The sequence below is a fragment of the Eurytemora carolleeae genome, unplaced genomic scaffold (genome assembly GCF_000591075.1).
Source record: "Eurytemora carolleeae unplaced genomic scaffold, Eaff_2.0 scaffold704, whole genome shotgun sequence".
Classification (NCBI taxonomy): Eukaryota; Metazoa; Arthropoda; class Copepoda; order Calanoida; family Temoridae; genus Eurytemora; species Eurytemora carolleeae.
In genome coordinates, this window is record NW_019396655.1 from 150,781 (window position 1) to 172,644 (window position 21,864).

Below are 21,864 nucleotides of genomic sequence, written 5' to 3' on the forward strand. Positions count from 1 at the left end.
TTTAAAGATCTTGATGAACTGGGCGTAGCTTTAACTGGTCTCAGTCAATCTAAGGGAAACTAGGCGGAAGACCGTGCCGGTAGATTCAGTCAGCCGGGTCGGTACTGACACTAGGTCGGACCGGTACAATTGGTCGACCCGGTCCGGATTAAAATCAATAAAACCGGTTTATAATATCCGCCGTGTTGGATCAACATTTCCAAGCAGACAGTTTATAGAGTGTATACTTTTCTCTACCTGCTGACAAATATACATCTAACTTTTACATTTAAACATTTGTAACGTATATTTTACGATGAAGTTTCTTTAAAAATCCAAAATTTGCAAAATTTTAGATATTAAAAGAAGAATCTAACATTTAAATTGTTCCAAACCACTTAACATTGGTTAAATTATGAAATTGCGAACAATTCAAATTCTATTCTATCCTTTTTTTCTTTCATAAAGAATGCCTGAGGAGGAAGTGATGCAAGACGTTGAAGGAGTTGTAGGGGAGGAGGAGGAGAAGGAAGAAAGCAAGATATTGAACCTGAAGGTCCTCGCTGTTATCAGAGAAGCTCAGCAGAAACATGGACTCCGTCACGCAGATTATCAGAGATACAGAGGATACTGCTCCAGGTTAGTAAAGGATAAAGAGGGTACTGCTCCAGGTTAGTCCAGGATACAGAGGATACTGCTCCAGGTTAGTCCAGGATACAGAGGATACTGCTCCAGGTTATTACAGGATACATTGGATACTGCTCCAGGTTAGTCCAGGATACAGAGGATAGTGCTCCAGGTTAATCCAGGATACAGAGGATACTGCTCCAGGTTATTCCAGGATAAAGAGGATACTGTTCCAGGTTAGTCCAGGAAGCAGAGGATACTTGTCCAGGTTAGTCCAGGAAATAGAGGATACTGCTCCAGGTTAATCCAGGATACAGAGGATACTGCTTCAGGTTAGTCCAGGATACAGAGGATACTACTCCAGGTTAGTCCAGGATAAAGAGGATAGTGCTCCAGGTTAGTCCAGGATACAGAGGATACTACTTCAGGTTAGTCAAGATATAATGGATACTGCTCCAGGTTAGTTCAGGATACAGAGGATACTGCGCCAGGTTAGTCCAGGATACAGAGAATACTGCTCCAGGTTAGTCCAGGATATAGAAGATGCTGCTTCAAGTTGGTCCAGAATACAGAGGATACTGCTTCAGATTAGTCAAGATACAGAGGATACTGCTCCAGGTAAGTCGAGATACAGTGGATACTGCTCTATGTTAGTCCAGGATTATTCCCCTGCTCAGTAATGGATACAGGTTAGTCCAGGATATAGAGTATGCTGCTTCAAGTTGGTCCAGAATACAGAGGATACTGCTTCAGATTAGTCAAGATACAGAGGATACTGCTTCAGATTAGTCAAGATACAGAGAATATTGCTCCAGGTAAGTCGAGATACAGTGGATACTGCTCTATGTTATTCCAGGATTATTCCCCTGCTCAGTCATGGATACAGTGAATTCTGCGGCAGGTAAGTCCAAGTTACAGAGGATACATCTCTACAGGTTAGTCCAATGCTCAGAGGATACTTAGTCTATGTATTCTGCTCCAGGTAAGTCCAGGATACATAGATTACTGCTCCTAAACAGTTTAGGATAAAGAGGATACTGCTCCAGGTTAGTCTAGAATACAGAGGATACTGCTCCAGGTTAGTCTAGGATACAGAGGATACTGCTCCAGGTTAGTCAATACAGAGAATACAGCTCCAGGTTATTCCAAGATAGAGAGGATATTACTCCAGGTCAGTACAGGATATAGAGGACACTGATTTTTGCTTAGTTTAGGTAATTGATACTGCTTCAGACTAGTTTAAAATACTAAATGTATTAAAAATATCCTGTAAGTATGCTGAAATACATCAATATTCAATAATATTATGTAGGAGTGCACGTCTAACATTAGTTTTATTAAGGAGAATTAGACGACTCAGAAAGGCAATGGGGTTGATTCAAGGAGAAAAGAAAAAGTTCAACAAGAAGGATGTTACTGAATCTCTTCTCAAGGACGCCAAGCATCTCCATATTCCCCTCGTGACGGCGGAGCGAGCCTGGGCGTATTATATGCAACTTAAGTTCGAGGCGAATGCCGAGCCGAGGAAGAAATTCCACATGATAAATCGTTTGCGCAAAGCAAGAAAATACGCCGAGCAACTTGACGCAATTTGTGCAGATTCCTCTCTGGTTGACGCTAGAACTAAACTGGAAACAAAGGCGTATCACTGCTGGTTGACCGGAACTCTATACTTTGAGACCTCCAGGTGGGCTGAAGCTCAAGGGATGCTGACTCAGGCTAAAACCATTTATGATTCGTTGAGCCAGGCGGTGGGAGAGGAGGAGGGAAGTCTCTTCAAGCAGAAGATGGATGAAATTACTCCAAGTCTTAGATATTGCGCTTACAACATTGGAGATACTAGTGCCAAGGAGGATTTGATATCCATGAGAGGAGGAACGGTTGGAATGGAGTTGGATACTCTAATATCTCAAACCCGAGAGCAGCAGGCTGCAACCCTGCAGGATGTTGAGTGGCGAGGACGGAAGATGGCGGTGAAACAGGAGAAGGTTCGGATCTTCCTTCTCTCCTACCAGGAGAGCGATGAGGAGCTGACGAAGGCTCGGGATTCAGGAGCAAAGCTTGCAGTTTATGAGGATCTTCTTCTGCAGTGTAAGGATGCGCTTCAAGCTCTCCGTGAAGATCTAGTTGAAGATCCCGAGTTTAGAACCAGACAGCAGCAGAGCTCTGGCAAGGTTGGGTCTCAGCATTTTCTCTATACATATCTCCAGTATACAAGGCACAGTATAACCTTAAGTAGGAACTCAGTTCTCCTGGAGTCTATGAGGGCTCAGCTGGAAGGACGGGAGAAACCAACTGACGGAAAGAAGATTGTAAAGCCCCAGGATGTTGTGAGGATGTACGAGAATATTATCCAGAGTTTGAACGAGATCACTACCCTGGCTGGGTTGGAGGAGGATGAGACGATGAAGCAGAGCAACCAGCTCAAGATCACCTACTATCGTGCCTTTAGATCGTTTTACATGGCTAAAGCTTTCATTTTTGCTCAAAAATGGGCGGAAGCTATGGCGATCTTTCAGAAAACTCAAGAATACATTTCCAAGGTAAAGAAATTTAACACTTGCCTTAAACTATTGTCAGCTCCTATATACCTTAGCAAACTTACGTCGTATATCCTTGATAATTGAATTTTAAATTCTACACTATCAAATTCTCAAATATCAAAGGTTTACACAATCAGGTTACAAAGATACAAGAATTAGAAAATTAAAGTTTCCTATAACAGACGTAATAATATGCATTATGCACTCATGTGATGGGTAAGAACTCCATTTCAAAGAAATCTATATTTTTTTATTTATCTAGACTAAGACGGACAAGAGTTTGGAGAAAGATCAGGTTCAGCTCCTGGCCGTCCTGGAGAAACTAGTTGAAGAAAACCAGTTTGTAGCTCATGCAAACTCAATCCTTGAAACTGAAGAGATTACAGATAAGGTTGGAATTAAAAATTACCCTTCTGGATTTTATAATTCTAGGCTTTTAAGGCGCCTCACTTCGCGCCATCTACTATTTCAACTTTTAACTTTGTGAGCATCTTCTCTTTGTATAATATAAAAAACAATAACATTAAAAGCTCGCGGATTTAATATTTTTTCGTGGATTTTTTAAATTTTACAAAAATCTAACATTTTTCGAGACAAATTTTTGTAATTTTGAGCACACAAGTTGTCGGTTTGCCGTTTTTGCGTTTATTGAATACAAAAAAACAGAAACAGACAGACAAGCAAAATATATATATATATATATATATATATTTAGATTTCAAAAGTATATTTTTTTCTCTCAACCTTATCTTGTTACTTTCATCCTGCCATCATGATATTCTATATTTTCATATTTTCTGATTCCTGTCATTTTTATATCCCGGGGTCAGATTATAGATAATACCACTTTCATTCCATCTTCCTTCATCAAAGTAAAGAATAAAGGGGTGACTTTTTCCTTTAAAAACATATAGGTGTCGTTTTCGATAGTTTATTTGAGAAATTTAAATTTTCCTTGTCATGTTTTTGTTACTTGAATAAACTCAATTAGGTTTGTTGTGGGATATTAGATTACTTTTCTAACAGACATTTTTGATGAAAACTGAAGAAATGCTGAATGTGGGTTCTGAAATTTTCCTTGTCTTGTTTCTCTAGGTTGCAGAGTTGGACGTGAACACGAAGGTTCCTCTCATAGATCGATTGGATCAGTACTATGAGGTATACCCGGAGAACTTCTGGATTTTCATCCTCGATCCTTTTATTTTTATAATGTACAATCTTTGTCATGTTTTCATTCATTATTATGATTGACAATCTTTGTCATGTTTTCATTCATTATTATGATTGACAATCTTTATCATGTTTTTGTTCATTATTCTGATTGACAATCTTGATATATATTTCTGTATATATTGATTTATGTTTCAAATCTGTTTTTTATTCGAAATCTTGTTTTCAGGATCCTGATGTCGCAAAGGGAAAATCCGCGTTGGTGCATTTCCCACCCGAGTTCGAATCCATCCCTTGTAAACCCTTGTTCTTCGATCTTGCGATCAACCACCTCGAGATGCCGGCCTTGGAGTCCAAGATTGGAGGACAAGAAGACGGCCAGAAGGCCGGGCTCGGAGGCTGGCTCTTTGGTTGGGGAAATAAATAATTGTTTTGTTATAATAAAATTTGATTAATCCATGGTTCAGGCTTTTATTATTGTTTTTCAGAAGTGAAAATGTCGACAGACGGAGGTCAATATTTGGATTATAGGTATAGACAGAGCTGGGTATTATACTAAGGCGCAACTTGGATATTTTGTAAAGGAAGGGTTGATTTAAATTAAGAATTTTTTAATAAAATCGTAGAATTTCGATTTTTAAGTAAAGGTCACGTCATTGGCAATTTGGTGGTATTGCGCCTCTTCATCGTATAATTATTTAAATCGTCTTTCCCAAATCCCTTTTCTGTTAAATCTTCAAGTTGTAGACTCGTATAAAAAGTACTTCAAATGTTGGGGGGGAGATAATTTGTAAAATTATTAATTGGATTTTTTTTTGGGAATATACTATTTGGTTTCTTTACTACCCAAACATAAATAATTACTTTGAAAGAAATGTAATAATAATGGTGACTCAATTCTCCCAATAAACATGGGAATTGAAAGACGACTTGAAAGTCATCTTTGGTTCCTGATACTTAAAGCAAGGCAAAGACAGTACAAAAACGAGGCTTTTCGTCTTACGAGCTTTTCATTAAGTGTTCTACCTTTATTGTTTCTTAAAAACTGTTTAATATTAAGATAATATTTAATTATTTAATAAATTGAAATTTTACAATATTTACGTCAATTTTGAAAAAAGAAAAAGTAGACAACAATTTGAAAATAGAAGACGATATACTGCTCCAGGTTAGTCCAGGNCCCCCTCCTTTAAAGTCTAATAATCGTTGAGATGACGTCTTGTTAACTAGATATTGAATACTTAGATAAGAAGAAAAGATAAAACAATTTTGAACAAAATAAATAAGATTTTAAATTATAGTACTAGGTTTGTATTTATACAGATATATTTTAAATCATAGTACTAGGCTTGTATTTATACAGATATATTTTAAATTTAAACAAACTAAAAATAGAAATTGAAGAAACAAGTAAGAGTTAAAAGCTTGAAGACAAAAATAGATAAAAAGTAAAAGGTAGTAATAAAGAGATTAAGATAAATGGTTGAATTTTAGTGGTTGATGAAATTAAATAATAAAACAATTAGGATTCATTAACTGTTATTTATGAGTACTGCAGTTTCTTTGAGGAATATTAACAGTTTAATTTTTGTATGAATGTAGTTCAGTGTACGGTGTATGTTTGTATACAAAAATTTGTATTTGTTTGAAAAATAAGAAGTACAAATACAGACGCGAAGCGTCCCTGAGACCAATTTACTTTTTATACAATATTTGCCCCTGAGGTCCCTGAGGGCTTCTTAAAGTTTTACCTCCACACTAAACAGTGCACACTGTAAATGTTTAAATGCAAATTGTTGAATAGTTTTGTGAGACCAGGCTTTTGTAAAATAATGGAATTCTCATGTTATTTTAATATTATATAAGATTTATAAAAAAAATTAAGTTTAGGAGAATGAGAAAGATTGAAAAAGAAAAAAAGATACATAAAAAGATAAAAATCGAAAAGTCAAAGAATTTAGAAGAACTTACGAATTATAAAAAATAAATAAAAATACATTAAAAAATCAAATGATAACAATAGAAGAATACGAAAAAGAAAGCGAGCAATATTTTAAGAAAAGAATTTAGATCAAAGGAGTATAAGAATAGAAAAATATTATGATGTTTAATACTATATAGATTCACTGTTTTAATAATTTATTTTTCCTATTAATCTTAAAAATGTTGAAATATAGATTATTTAAAATAAGATCGGTAAATCTTTCACCAAACTCTACTAACGGAATTACCACTTTTCCCAAGTTGCTCCAAAAACAGTTGGTCCATGATCTGGATCCGGATCCAATTTTTTTCAGGGCGGATCCAGAATCAAAATGAAATGGACCCTGAGCACTGGTTGAAACTTTAAATATAAAACCTCTTGTATTAGGGATGGAGGATGGAGGGGTAGAGGAGGAGATGGAAGTGGTAGAGGTCGGGGTGGAGGAGGTAGAGGACGAGGAGGTGGAGGACGTGGTGGTGGAGGACGTGGTGGTGGAGGACGTGGTGGTGGAGGACGAGGAGGTGGAGGACGAGGAGGAGATGGGCGAGGAGGTGATGGACGAGGAGGTATTCCTCCCGGATTACGAGGACGTGAAATAGGAATGTACTTTGCAAAGAAATCCCGGGAGAAGCAGAAGAGAGAGAGAACAGAAGCTCATCTACCCAAGGATAAACTCCACTACCTCGAGAGGGAGCTGGAGAAGGCACTTTCTGCTCAGGTAAATATTTTTTTTAATAAATGAATCGATTAGTTCTAACACTTTCGGATTACTTTTATGCTAATCAGTTCTTTTGAGGAAAATACGAGTTTTTAGATTTAAAACAAAAAATTGAAGAATCTGGGACCAAACTTAATGAAGGAAGAGAAGACGTTAAACTACATGTTAAACCATCTTCTCTTCTCTTGAACTTAAACCGGCGAATAGAAGAAGTGGTTCAACATAGTTTACGTAGTTCAACTAATTCTGGCTCTTGAATAAATTTGTTCCTTGGTTTACTAGCAAACAAACAGTAAAATCTTCATTACAAAAACAAATCTCAAGGATTTAGAATGTGGAATTAACGCCTGTTTTATTTACTCTTGGCAGTTTGGATCATCATTAAAGCCAAATTTTAAACACTGAAAGATTGGCAAAAATATTTTTAAAAGAAACTGGATAACTAACTTAAGTCTTTTCTTCTAGAGTGCGATTACGGGAAAATCTGATCATCTTCAAAAATTGAAAAATAATATCAGAGGTACAAGTTTTATTTCTTATACATTATTGATTTTTTTTAAATTATTGGTGATCAATAAGTTGTAATTGGTGATCAGTTTAAATATTGAGAATGATTTTTTAAATTTGGTAGCTTTACATTTGTACTAATACTGCAGTTTTATACATGGGCCATTCTGTTTATTGAGAATGATTTTTTAAATTTGGTAGCTTTACATTTGTACTAATACTGCAGTTTTATACATGGGCCATTCTGTTTCATACATGGGCCATTCTGTTTTATACATGGTCCATTCTGTTTTATAGACTAATTGGAAAACTTTTTTATGGCAAATTGAGTATAACTGGAAATCCAAAAGAAAAAAGAATGAAAAATATAAATTAATTTAAGAAATTGTTTAAAATATCAATTTGTTTATTTTTGAATTGTAGGGAATGCTATGATGGATGAATTGAACAGTTTAGAGAAGAAACCTCGGTTGGATCTCAAGGATAATATGGAAATCATGTCGAGCAAGGTTTTGAATTCAATTATTTGTTTATGTATGAGATCATTATTTTTAAATGCGTTGAACTGTTTTTGGGTTTATAATTTAGTCTGTTCTGTAAAAAAACAAAATTGTCAAATAGCTAATTTATTTTGCTTCTCTTTAAAACTTTCCTGCAATTTAAAATATTTTAGCAGAGGACTTTTTTGCTATGAAGTCTTAGTTCATATCCGAAGCGTTTTGATTTGATTTTACTGTTATCGATAAAACATTTAAGATTTGATTTGATTTACTTACTTGCTTGTTTACTTGATGTATTATTCCCAGAGCTCCAGGTAGGAACATGAGGGGAATTTCTGTAGTATCATCTGGAGTTGTGATCCGGTCATCTTATAGAGGTCACGTTGTAGGGTCTTAGCTCACTCCTCCTGGCACAAGCATAAAGTTTAAAAGTCTGTCAAATCGAGCAATTTTTTAAATGATTTCAGTGTCCTAGCTTCCTTTACTTCTGTTGGGAGTCCATTCCATGAATTAACAACTTTATTGGAGAAAAAATTATGTCTCATATCAGTCCTAGATCTGATTTGATATTTGATTTGATTTGATTTGATTTGATTTGATTTGATTTGATTTGATTTGATTTGATTTGATTTGATTTGATTTGATTTGATTTGACAAGACAAAAAAGGAGATATGAATTTGAAAATAAATTTTTTGATTGCCATATAGGTCATTTCTCCCTAATATTTAGAAAACTAAGAAAATCCTGTTTATAGGACGATTATCTACTCCGTGACCTGCTGGATGCTGAATCCAACGAGATCATGGAAATCAAAAAACGTCCAAAGAATCTGGATCAGTTTAGGAAAACCCTTCCGGCCGCCGAGAAGAGAGATTATATTATTGGTAACTTACAGGGAGTATTCGTGATAAAAGACAATGTGTATCTGGTATTTTTCGGATTTTGAGCATACTGTTCAGATTAACTTTAAAAAATTGTTCAAAACATCGAGACAACCCTTTTTAAAAGATCCCAATATCGATATTTTTCATGGACTATTTTTTAATACCTCTAATTTTCTTCTATGCATATTTTTTCTAACGTTTTTTTTTCTTCTAGATTTAGTTAGAAAGCATCAAGTTACAGTTATAACTGGAGAAACGGGATGTGGGAAAACTACCCAGGAGAGAAACATAAACTTGTAAATATTTAAACTTTGTTTTTTTTTTACTGTTGAAACAATTTTTAAGATCCACTCAAGTAACTCTTATTTTAAGAGTGCCATAAACGATTAACCTCTGTATCCTGTAAAAAAAAGGGTAGAAATCATTCTCACCTGTCTGGACAAATTTACGCAATTTTCTTGCATGTCTTTGCTTTCAAATCAAATCAAATAAAGTGTAAATCTGAAAAGGGACCCAACGTGGAAACCCCCGGACTGCTTTCATGGAACAGCGCCACACCGTGCAGCTGCGGCCTGGAGTTCAATATAGAGTGAAATTAATCACTAATTCATGGGTCGCGTTATAGAATATCTGAGTCTTTAGGTTTTTTACTCTCAGAGTAAGCAAAGATTTAAAGTGTATCCGTGGCTATAGATACCTTTTCACTCTTTAAATATAGTTTTACTAATGTTACGGTGATGTTCCCTTTAAGATTAATTACGCTGTAGTAAACAGCATTCTATTCACTATGTTATCTTTTCCATCCGCAGTAGCAGTTAATCCCGGGTTGGAAATAGTTAAAGGGACAGTAAGCGTAATTTCAAGGGACTCTCCTTTTAATGATAGCAATGCCCGATTTACAACCGTACCCACGAAACCTAATTTTTTTATAACAAATGTAGAAGATAACGTCGTTTTTCTGACACGAAAAGTGTTGATTTCTGTGCATTTTGTCATTGTTTCTTATAAGCAAGAATTGCGCAGGTCACTTATGCAGAGAATTTAAAGGTTCCGTTGTAAATCGGGCATTGGCATCCTTGCATGGAGGGTCACTTGAAGTTACGCTTACAGTCTCTTTAAACTTATTGTCGAAAGATTAACTAATTCATCAATGGTTCCAAAAGGTTTTATTGTCGCATTATAAAATTTAATAGTTTTATTTTCTCTGATTATTATTCTCTCTGTACGATCAGGTTCCTCAGTTTCTTCTAGAGGATTGGATAGAGAGAGAAGGAGACAAATGTAGAATAGTTATTACTCAGGTTACTACAGAAAACATTTCACCACAAAAAACCTTTTTCCTTGAAAGAAAACCGCGATATTAAGCGACCCCTCCATTCATTATTTCTTGATATAAAATACAGCAACAAAAACTGCAAAAAATCGCTGTGATTTGTTCTATTTCAGAAAACACAACGCAATCAGCATCAAAATTTCTCGCAAATAACTGCTTAGCACTGAGTACTGAACTTGCGTATCCAAGCTATCCCTGCTTAAACCCAATCCTTATCTGTTGTATTCTGATGGATTAATTTCAAAACTGTTGGATATATCTGAAGATCCGACCAATCAGAAACCCTGAAATTCTGCTCTCGACCAAGAAGAGATCGCAAAAATTTACGAGTTAGCCGTTTTTTCACAGATTATAAACTTAATCACTTAAGATGGTCAATCATTTAGAAGTTGTAAGTTCTCATACACAAGTTCCGACCCGCAACGGAGAACTAGTTATAATATAATTAAATCTGTTTAGCCCCGACGGATCTCCGCTATATCAGTAGCAGAACGGATAAGTCAGGAGCGCGGAGAGATTCTGGGCGGGAGTGTAGGATATCAGATCCGACTTGAATCCGTCCTACCCAGGAGAAATGGATCAATTCTTCTCTGCACAACAGGTCAAAAAAGCTGTGGTATATATTATTGTCTAAAATGCATCGCTTAAAGGGGAAAGTTGATTAAATGAGAGAGACAACTTGCTACCTGATGTTCAATTTTTTAATCTTTAAATAATTTAAAATACTTACATCTTGTAGTTTTATGTATTTGTTTAAATAAAGTCATATTTGTTTCGAGCATTTTAAGGAACAAGTGAAAATAATGCTTAAAGAAAAAATTAAAAGTAATCAAACCAAAAATTTATTTTATGAAGATTATATAGAAGGACTGAACAATAAAGTATTACTTCATGGTCAGGTTTTCAACAAAAAATCCCTTCCTTGTAGGTTTGAGAAAACAAATGAATTTTTGGGTAAAAAGGGGATAAACTAACTTCCTAGTTAAACTTGCGTTTTTTATTTCTTTTTTTCTACAAAGCTTTAAAAAAACACTTTGAAATTGGGGAAAATATTTATGTAAAATGTTCAGTGTTCATCTTAATAAAGTTCTAAGTTTTGCTCTATTCTCCAGGTATAGTTCTGCAGTGGTTACAGAGCTGCCCAACCCTGGATAATATTACTCATCTAGTCCTAGACGAGGTAAGACGAAGTTAATTGTAAAAGGGACTGTTCACGTTTTTTGAAATATAAGAAGGCTGTCAGCGGTTCAGAACAATACTCTTAAAATCTTGTCTGAGTAACGACGACGGAGAAATCTTGGAAAATCTATATAGAAAGGAAAAAAATTCCAAGTTTGATTTAAAACCAAAATTAATCTATTGTCGATTCTTTCAGAAAACTGGTCCCTGGTTTAGAATTTAATTCAGAATTATTTGCCTTTAAAAATGAAAAGTTATTTTATATTTTTTTTTCGAAATTAGAGATTTAAAACCAGATTAAGTCGATCTTAGCCTAGCGAAAACTTATAAACTTATATTAAGATTCATGAACGTGATATTCATTCTGATTTCCTGATGACCATCTGCCAAAACATCCTGCCCGTGAGGCCGGACCTCCGCCTTATCCTGATGTCGGCGACGATGGACTCGAACAAGTTCTCTAGATATTTCAATGGTTGTCCTAGCGTTCATATCCCCGGGTTCACTTACCCAGTACAGGAGTTCTATCTAGAGGATGTTCTGCAAATGACAAATTTTAGGTAAACATTTTAAAATCTTAATCGATTTATACCATGAATGTGACAGGATTCAATGAGAAGATTTTTGAATTTTTTAAAATCTTTAAATCGAAATTTCATTTGATTTGCTTTAAGGAGAGGGGGATGGGGAGAATGATCTTTCAAGAAAATATATTCCCCTGCAAAGGAATTCGTAGATGTTATCAATCGTTGAATCAATGAAAAATATAATTAGGAATTTAATCAAAAAGTTGTAATCTCTGTTTGGATAGCTGATCATACGTTATCAACCCCTTGACTGATTGGCCTCAAAAGTTGTTTGGGGAATTCGGTAGAACCTTGGCAATACGTTTTTTAGCATGGCTTAAAGATCTTCAAATATCTTCTCTAAACTGATACGGATGAAATCCAAGGAATCCAAGACATGTTCTAACTTTGTCATTTTCAGACCAAAGACAGGAGAGAAAACGTACTCAAGAAACCATAAATCAAGGTAAGCATATTTTTTTCTTTCTAATAATCTTTTTTTTTAAACATTACTGATCTACTACGATGCGGGATGTTGTTTAACTTAACTGACCCTTGGGATAATAAAGTAAATAAAACATACCTTTCTTAAACTTTAACTTTGTGAAACCACAGAGCACTCGCAGGCACAATAGAGCAGTTTAAATATCCCTTCCTACAGGAGCGGATCCAGCTTTTTGAAAAGGGGGGTCAAACTCACCATAAAACTGTGATGTGGGGCAAAAACTTGTGAGCAAGGAGGGCTGCCCCCGGAAATTTTTTTAAAGGATTAAGATTCGAGTATTTCAAGTGCTTAAAATAGCAACAAAAAATTAACAATTTATTATTTTAAATTTTTAATTTTTAATTTTATAAATTGGATACAGGTGAGAAAAATCCTGATTTGCTTCTTTTTTTTGTCATCGTTTCTATCTTCTTCCTTTTTTCTTTTCCTTCTGTTGACTGTCCTTGATTCTGATAATTTTAAAAAAAATGAAAAATTTCAAAACCAGTACTTTTTGGGACACTCGGCTTATAGTAATTATTTGAGTGTATTCTGTTTTCCAGTATTGCTGTATTTTCAGTTTTCTTGTTGCGCAATTGGGAATGTCTTACCTTGCAGTTGATTAGGCTGTTCAAGGTCAAGAGGAGGGCAAAGGGCAGGGTGGAATAGAAAGAGTTTTTGCAATTGTTGCTTTGAATTTCATTCTGTACTTTTTTGTGTCCAAATTCTAGTTCCGCCTAGTGGTCTTAAAGATGGATCCAACAACATTCGTCCACTAAGAAATCAATTCCAAATGTTGTTAGTGACAAATAGGAGTTGGAAATTTGGAGTAGTAGGAAGGGAAAGTATCGAGGGACTCTCCTACAGGAAGGAACCCTATTTTCTCCCAGATTTATACTCTTTCCGAGTACTGCGGCATTTTAGGATTACCCATTGGAGTTGCACCGCAATACAAAATATTACTAAAAATTATAATGTGGTTTAATGCAATTCTTAAATCATAATAATCTTAATTTTTAAGATATAAAAGAATCATATTCAGCATTGTTTACAACTTAAAATCTATCGGATTCATGAAAAGTTAAACTATCATGATTGACCATCTGAGGGAAAGCAACGCAAAAATAATATTTACACATTTTAAAAATTTAAAGATCCTTTTTTTCCCCGGAGAACAGGCTGATTTGATCAAATTTTAGTTTTGTCAAAGCACCTTAAAGTACCTGATGGAAAACAGATACAGTAAACTTTTAAGTTAGTTTCTAGAAAAGGGGGGGGGTCAAAAGATACTCTTAACTCTCTCTTTTTTCAAAAGGGGGTGGTCTTCGACACTTGACCCCCCTCCCCTGTATATGCATGCGCCTTCAGGCTACCTAGGTAATCTACTTCTTGTTATTCAGGTCCAAGTATATGGAGGAGATGGGACCGTTCCTTAGGCACATTGAGAGCTCAGGTAATAAAACTTGTACTCTCCAAAATTACTCCCCCACTGTCCTGGAATATATATGTTGTTCAGGAAAATAATCCCCAGTGTTCTGGAGTATATTTATATTGTTCAGGAAAATACTCCCCCAATATCCTAAGTAAGTATATATTTTTCTCATGAAAGAACTCTTTCGATGTCCTGGAGTATACATATTTTTCAGGAAAACACTCCCCAGTTTCCTTGAGTATATATATTATTCTTGAAAGTACTCCCCCAGTGTCCTGGATATAAATTTTTTATGAAAGTACTCCCCCAGTGTCCTGGATATAAATTGTCTATGAAAGTACTCCCCCAGTGTCCTGGATTATCTATACTGTACATGAAAGTACTCCCCGAGTGTCCTCGAGTATATATAATGTTCATTATAGTACTCCCACATTGTCCTTGAGTATATTAATTTTAAATGGAAGTACTCCCCGAGTGTCCTGGAGTATATTTATTGTTTGTGAAAGTACTCCCCAAGTGTCCTGGGATATATATATTGTTCATGAAAGTACTCCCCCTGTGTCATGGGGTACATATATTGTTCAGGAAAGTACTCCCCCAATGTCTTGGAATATATATATTGTTCATGATAGTACTCCCCCAGTGTCCTGGAGTATATATATTTGTGAAAGTACTCCCCCAGTGTCCTGCAGTATGTGTATTGTTCATGATAGTACTTCCCCAGTGTCCTGGAGTAAATATATTCTTCAGGAAAGTACTCCTCAGTGTTCTATAGTATGTATTTTGTTCATGATAGTACTCCTCCAGTGTCTTGGAGTATATATAGTGTTCAGGAAATTACTCCTCCTGTGTCCTTGAGTATATATATTATGATAGTACTTCTCCAGTGTCCTGGAGAATATATATTGTTCATGAAAGTACTCCCCCAGTGTTCTGGATAATGGATATTGTTTACTGTTCAGGAAAGTCCTATCCCGGTGTCCAGGAGTATATATATTGTTCATGAAAGTACTCCCCCAGTGTTCTGGAGAATGTATATTGTTCACTGTTCAGGCAAGTCCTCCCCAGTGTCCAGGACTATATATATTGTTCAGGAAAGTACTCTGTTAGTGTCCTGGAGTATATATATTGTTCAGGAAAGTACTCTGTTAGTGTCCTGGAGTACCTGAACAACCCTGAGTGTGAGGAGTTGAACATGGATCTCACTGCTAGCATAGTATCGCATATACACAATACAGAGGTGGAGTACTTTGTCAAACCAACCCCCTGGCCTTGTTTTCATTTCAAATTATTTAGTTTCATTGTTTTGGAAAATTATTTGATAGTAATTGGTTGAAGTAAGAAATAAAAATTGAGCAGCCGAATAAAAGGATTCGACATTTATCCCACAACGTTTTGTTTTGATTATGGTTTATGGTTTAGGATGAGGGGGCTATCCTTGTATTTGTTCCTGGTTTGGAGCAAATCTCTAAACTATACCGACTCCTGGAGCCAGGAGGGTTGCTAGCTCTCTCGGGTTCAAGTGTTATCTTTCCTCTCCACAGTCTGATGCCGACCGCCAGCCAGCGGGAGATATTTAAACCCCCAAGTCCAGGGACCAGGAAGGTGATTATAGCGACCAACATTGCTGAAACTTCAATCACAATCGAGGACGTGGTTTACGTCGTGGACTGCGGCAAGATCAAGATCAAGAATTTTGACGTGGACTCTAATACCTCAACCCTGCAGCCGGAGTGGATTAGTTTAGCGAACCTGAAGCAGAGAAGAGGTAGAGCTGGAAGGGTTCAGCCCGGTAAATGTTATCATCTATTTACTAAAGCTAGAGAAGGATTACTTGAATCGTATCTGCCCCCGGAGATCTGCAGAACCAGTCTGGAGGAGGTTATCCTGCAGATTAAACTCCTGGAGCTCGGAACCTGCTCCCAGTTCCTCCAGAAGGTTCTAGATCCTCCAAGTATCGAAGCAGTTCGTCTCTCCTTGAATACTTTGAGAACCATTAACGCTTTGGAGCTGAGGGGTGGGGGTGAGGAGTTGACTCCACTAGGGTTCCATCTAGCTCAGCTCCCCTTGGATCCTCAAACTGGGAAGATGATCCTGATGGGAGCAATATTCTCCTGTCTTGATCCCGTCCTATCCGTGGCAGCAAGCTTGAGCTTCAAGGATGCGTTCATGGTCCCCCTGGGGAAGGAGAAGGATGTCGATGGTATAAAACAACTCTTTGGTGAGAACATTTCAAATATTTTTCAACGCAGAAAAATACAACTTAGTTTGGTTTTACTAGTTTCACATTGTGTCATCATGCATTAGACTTTATATTTCTATGCATTCTGTATTTAGTAAAGGACTATCGTTGTTATTTCACATGATCCTCCATTTAAGGAGGTTAAGGAGGGGCATCTCCGATTCACAACGATACTCTCTTTGTCAGATTTATAATTTGAAAGATATCGTCGGTTTTTTAGCTTCCTTCATTTTTTCTCTGCAACAGATGTTCTCTTGTCACTTTATCAGAGAAATCTTAATTGAAAATTCCTAAGCCCCAAGTTTCCAGAGGAAATTCTTTGCCTATGCATTTTTCGGGATGTATAATATAAACGAATGAAATTGATGGATATCTCATTCATTTTTAATCAAACATACCTTTCATTTGTACCGCTGTGAATCTGGCATATCCTCTATAAATAACAACTGCAGCCCCTTTCAAAAAATTAACCAAATTAAAATTATGTAGCTTAGTCTACATTGTCTTGCCTGCAATACTGCATATCTTTACAGATACATTAAATAGAACTGAAGTTGTATCGATCTATTTATATAATAAGGATTTATTCTATACCTACAAACTATCGCTTTAAAAATAGTTTAAAACGTACCTAATTTATTAGAATTTTAAAAAGTGTGATAAAATTTTAATTATATGAAGCTGGTAGAACGATATCTGATCATATGATGCTGGCCAACGTGATCACGGAGTACACGCAGTCCAGGAGCAAGAGCAGCTTCTGCTGGGACAACTACATCTCGGAGTCCGTCATCAAGTAGGGTTTCTCAAGTATTTTTGTTATTTGTCTAATTTAAATTTTTCATGAAAAATAATCTTTCTCTTTTCTTTTACTTTTCCATATTTGTAGAATGCTGGTAGAGATGAAAGGTCAGCTGGCTAGACACCTGTTCAATAAGAAGTTCCTGAGCTCAGAGAATTACAAGTCCGAGGCTGCAAACCTCAACTCTAACAACGAGGCGCTGGTCAGAGCCATCATATGCTCAGGGCTCTATCCTAACGTGGCCAAGGTATTGAATCTAACAATTAAGTGATATTTTTATACTGAAGCACTCACATTATCAAAACTTTTCGTTAACGTATTTAGCTAAACGCAGTGTCCAAAATACATACTGGAAGTTGAGACACGTCATGTGAGTTAGTAATGCAGTCAAAACTTGAAAATTAGTTAATTCAAGCTTTGATTATATTTTAGCTTTCTTCATTTTACTTACATTTATCATAATTCATTTTATCAAACCAATCTTATAATGGTATCAGGTTTTTAGAGGCTAACAAATGAAACATAAGACATATTATGTAAACTAGCAAAAATTTGCGCCTAAAAAAACATCGGAAAACTACATAATTTTAGGTTGATAGGCCTCCTCATTTGAACTGACGTTTTTCAATTCCAGAGTTTCTTTAATGAAAATGTTGAATATTATAAAAAATACATTTTTATTCTTTTTATCTTTCTTTCATCTCAATTTAAGATCTCGTGACTGAACACAATTTTCTTATTATCTTCTCATCTTCGTTCTTTTATCAAGCTGTCATTGTTCAGAATCAGAACTCCATACTGTTGATTAATAAAAAAGTGCAGGATCATAAATTTATTTATTTTCTTTACATTAAAAAAGTTTATAATCTCTTAGCTGATCCCAAATTAAATTTTTTTTAACTAAAAAATAATTGATGGTAATTTTCTTTTTCTTCAGATAAAGCGCGTAAAGAAGCATGAGCATGAGGACACTATACTGTGTACTGCGCGCGAGAAACGAATCCTATTCCATCCCAAGTCAGTTGTCTCCAAGACGAAGAAGTTTCCTTACTCCTGGGTCGTCTTCCATACCAAACAAAAATCCAGTCAGGTTTGTTTGCAAAAAAGAGACGTTTAATTTTTCAACCCTCCTTTTGCCAGTGTCCTTTTTGCTATATACAATTACACAATACTCTATAGTTGCTATGCGACATTTTTATATGTTAAAAAGCTAGATATTGAAGACTAGTTCGATCTAATTCATTTTTTTCTTAAAGCAAAAACATCGTGGATACTCGTAGCAAAAGTAAAAGCGCAAGGTAAACGACATAAAGCAAAAATTTCGTTGTAGTTTTTTTTTTTTTTTATTTCAACGAAGTCACTTAAAGCCTAATTCTAGTGAGTTATTTTTTCAAACTTATTAGAAATTCTTAAATATGTGATCCCTCTTTTGAACCCTAAACCTTTGAACCCCCTTTACTTTCCGAAACCTTTTTAGATTTTCCCTTGTTATCTGCTTAAAGCTCTTAGCCTATAAAAAACCAAACATTTTTTTTCGCACCTCATCAAACCATAATATTTACAAACTCCCTCTTTAATTCTTTCTCAAATGATTTCGACTTCAAAATCAATTCTTTTATTTAAAAAAATTGTAATGAAAGTTTTAAATATATATACATAAAGTAGTAATCTCTGTTTGTTTGTTTGTTCAAACATAACTTAACCGATTTGCCTCAAATTTCGAAAGGGGAATTTTGTAAAACCTCGGGAATGTTCATAGCTAGGTTAATAGTTCTAGTTGTTTCCAGGCAAATATGGTTGTTTCTCAAGCTAGTCATATTACCATGGAAATTTTTAAAAAATAAAAATTATGCAATTGTAATTGTTTTTAATTAAAATATTTAGTCAACTATATATCTATCTATCTATCTATAATTGTAAAATCCGAAAGAGTATGAAGGTGAAACTATGATAAAGGAATTGAGGCTTTGCCACAAACACATATTTCTTATCCCTGTATCTTAGTCATCTAATGGTTTAAACCGGTTTCATTTCAATCTTCGATTATTTGGTTTATCAGAATTCATGGTTTGAAATATCTAAAGTCTGCGACATTGGGTTGCAAAGGCATAGGGATTTTAAATTCAGAGTTTGTGGAAACGTCTCTGTTCATTTTTTTTTGTCATTGAACTTAGCTACCAATATATTTGTCTAGACATATCTTCATGATGCAACCGTGGTTTCCCCGCTCTCTCTTCTATTCTTCGGTCAGGAGGTTCGAACTGGGTTGGAAACTCTCGAAAATTCGAGAGAAAGGTTCGTTTTATGTTTTTAAACTAGGCTGTTAGGGCGCTTATCTCCCATCTTCTATTTCAATTGTGAACACTTTCTTTTTGTTTACAGTGTAAAACAAATCAAAAATAAAGTTCATGGATTTTATAAAAAATAATCGTGGATTTTCATATTTAATGAAAAACGAATTTTGACGTAGGCTAACTTTTGAAATTTTGATCATTCACAAACCTGCCCTGGGGTCATATGAGGTCCCAAACAAAATTTGGGCCTGGTTGGTTTAGCTGTTTTGACGTTTATTGGATACAAACAGACAGACAAGCAAAGTATATGTTTAGATAAAGATAATTAGAAATTGTATCCTCTTAAAGTTTGAACGCTTATACGAAATTTTACTTAAATAGGAAATTTAAGCTTGAAGAACGATTGGTTATGCTTCTTTCAGGCTCGTATCTTAATTCTATCATAGTAAAATTTTGCATAGATTCGTCAAAAGCAAACTTGTAGAGAACAAAAATCTGAATTATGTTAAACTGAAAGGCAATGAACCTTGAAAGATTAAGAAATTAATGAAAAACTACGCTCAACTCTTAAGATTAAAGTTAAATATTTTTTTCTCGCCCCTGTTGGTTCAGAAACAGGTTTGTATACCTTGCAGTATTTCATTGTCTTGTTTAAATACTAAAGCTAGAATTACACTGAAGTGTTCAGCAGTATTGCACATATCATCATACTGACAGTGGCTAGAACATATAGATATATAGACAGACAGACATTTGAATTTGATGACGGCATTTATTCATTAAAGGGATTGTAAGCGTAATTTCAAGTGACCTTTTCCGATTCACAACAGTACCCTTCAAACCTTTAGCTGATAAAGGATGTCGGATTCCGACATATCCCTATTAATCTGCTGAAACGCTTTTAATTGTTTAACACTTGTTTTCAAACTGTTTTATTTTCAAGAAATAGCAATAATTACTTTTTAAAAGTTCAGAAAATTAAATTTTATTTTTTAATGTTTTTAAACGCTGTATACGTAAAATATTAGACCTATTTACAAGGTACGCAAGTAACAGATTAGCTGTTACAGAGTTTAGACTGTGCATGGAGGGTTACTTGAAATTACGCTTACAGTCCCTCTAATCTGACATACTAGAAACATACTAGAAACATACTAGAAACATACTAGAAACATACTAGAAACAAACTAGAAACATACTAGAAACATACTAGAAACATACTAGAAACATACTAGAAACATACTAGAAACATACTNCAGGCAGTTAGTATTAAAGCCCGGTTTTAGGCCTAAAGGGAGGGCTTTGGGTATGTAAGAAAAGTCAGAAAATTTCAACAGCCTCAGACCAATACTTTTTGAGTTATGTAAAACCCAGCGGGAAAAACTTTTATTCATCAACTATCAAATACTCAAGTCAAAAGCAAAGGATTTCAGTTAAAACCGGATTAATAATAGGACATCCTGTATGTACAATTAAACAATTTCAGAATAATATTATTTATGTATCATGCTGTTAATCGTTTTGGTTCGTTTTTTTAACAACTAAGAAAACTTCCAAGATTTCAAAACTGTCTTTAAAAGTTTGCTTTCATTAAAAGACCCAAACACGATCGTTATATCACGTCCGTTTTTAATCGTTTTTGGTTAATTTCTTGCCTTTATTGCCTTTCAGTGTTAAAATTTTACAAAGTGTATCTTTTTTATGATTTTTTTTACATGAACTGTTCATCACTGTATTTTATACTACTGTGTTGTTTCCCGAGTATGAAACTGAATAAAGAATAAAATGTTTTGTTTGATGAACTATTTTGACACCTGGAACACTTGTCAAAACAAAACTTCTTTTTCCTCTTAAAGTTTTCAAGAAATTCAACAACTTCAAAACTAAATGTTTTATAAAAAAAGAATAATTTTCCTGTTTTATTTTAGACTCGAGACAGTGAGTGCAGACTCCTTTATAACCTTTAACTGTGAGAGGAGTACAGCTTCTATAGTATCCAGAGCAAGGTCAGCTTTGGATTCCGTCATAGAGGAGAAGGTTTCCCATCCCAGCTCCACCTGCTGGCAGAGTAGTCAAGGAAGGATTCTTAACCTCATTGTCTCCTTACTAGACACAGAGCTGGAGGGATTACAGTTCGAGGAGGAGGAGGAGGAGCAGGGTTCAAACCAGAGAGGAGAACCTGGATACCAAAGATTTGAGAATAGTTTTGAGAGAGGAGAAGGGAAGGTTGGAAGGAATCTGAGAGGGAAAGACAGAACCAGGGGAGAGGGGGAGAGATTGAATAAAAACTGGAGTCCTTGGTGATCTAAGGCTGTGATTTAATACCTTCTGCAGGGACGTATACAGGAGGTATATGGCGACTAACCCCCCCCCCCTTTAAAACTATAGTTCTAGGGGGTTTTCAGTTGTCAACACGGGCTAAGCAGTAAGCTTTCCTTTGAAAATTAGTTGAATGAATTCAAACTCATGTTAAAGGATCATTCATGACAGATATATTAATACATTGTTTTGTTAGTTACGAAAATTTTTTTTCATTTTTTTTGATATCAAGTAAGCAAATTTTTTATGTATTGTTTATATTGTTGATTCATTATTTCAGAACTAAACTAAAAAATGAGA

The 21,864-nt window shown here is 35.3% G+C and overlaps 2 protein-coding genes across 2 annotated transcripts; both read left to right on the forward strand.

Annotated features, from left to right (window-relative positions):
* Window positions 1-417: 417 nt before the first annotated feature.
* Window positions 418-4,809, forward strand: LOC111706960 (signal recognition particle subunit SRP68). Its single transcript, XM_023479917.1, has 5 exons — window positions 418-618; window positions 1,949-3,149; window positions 3,412-3,540; window positions 4,245-4,307; window positions 4,549-4,809. The coding sequence occupies exons 1-5, from the start codon at window positions 449-451 to the stop codon at window positions 4,744-4,746; spliced, it is 1,761 nt and encodes a 586-aa protein (XP_023335685.1). The 5' UTR covers window positions 418-448; the 3' UTR covers window positions 4,747-4,809.
* Window positions 4,801-21,846, forward strand: LOC111706958 (ATP-dependent RNA helicase DHX36). The gene is made up of 19 exons (XM_023479915.1): window positions 4,801-4,850; window positions 6,691-7,021; window positions 7,487-7,541; window positions 7,952-8,037; window positions 8,784-8,913; window positions 9,128-9,192; window positions 10,146-10,214; window positions 10,706-10,847; window positions 11,359-11,426; window positions 11,768-11,985; window positions 12,413-12,457; window positions 13,876-13,928; window positions 15,044-15,147; window positions 15,330-16,128; window positions 16,831-16,945; window positions 17,039-17,198; window positions 17,889-18,041; window positions 19,146-19,246; window positions 21,174-21,846. Exons 1-19 carry the CDS (start codon window positions 4,816-4,818, stop codon window positions 21,547-21,549), a joined length of 3,105 nt encoding a protein of 1,034 aa, XP_023335683.1. The 5' UTR covers window positions 4,801-4,815; the 3' UTR covers window positions 21,550-21,846.
* Window positions 21,847-21,864: the final 18 nt, after the last annotated feature.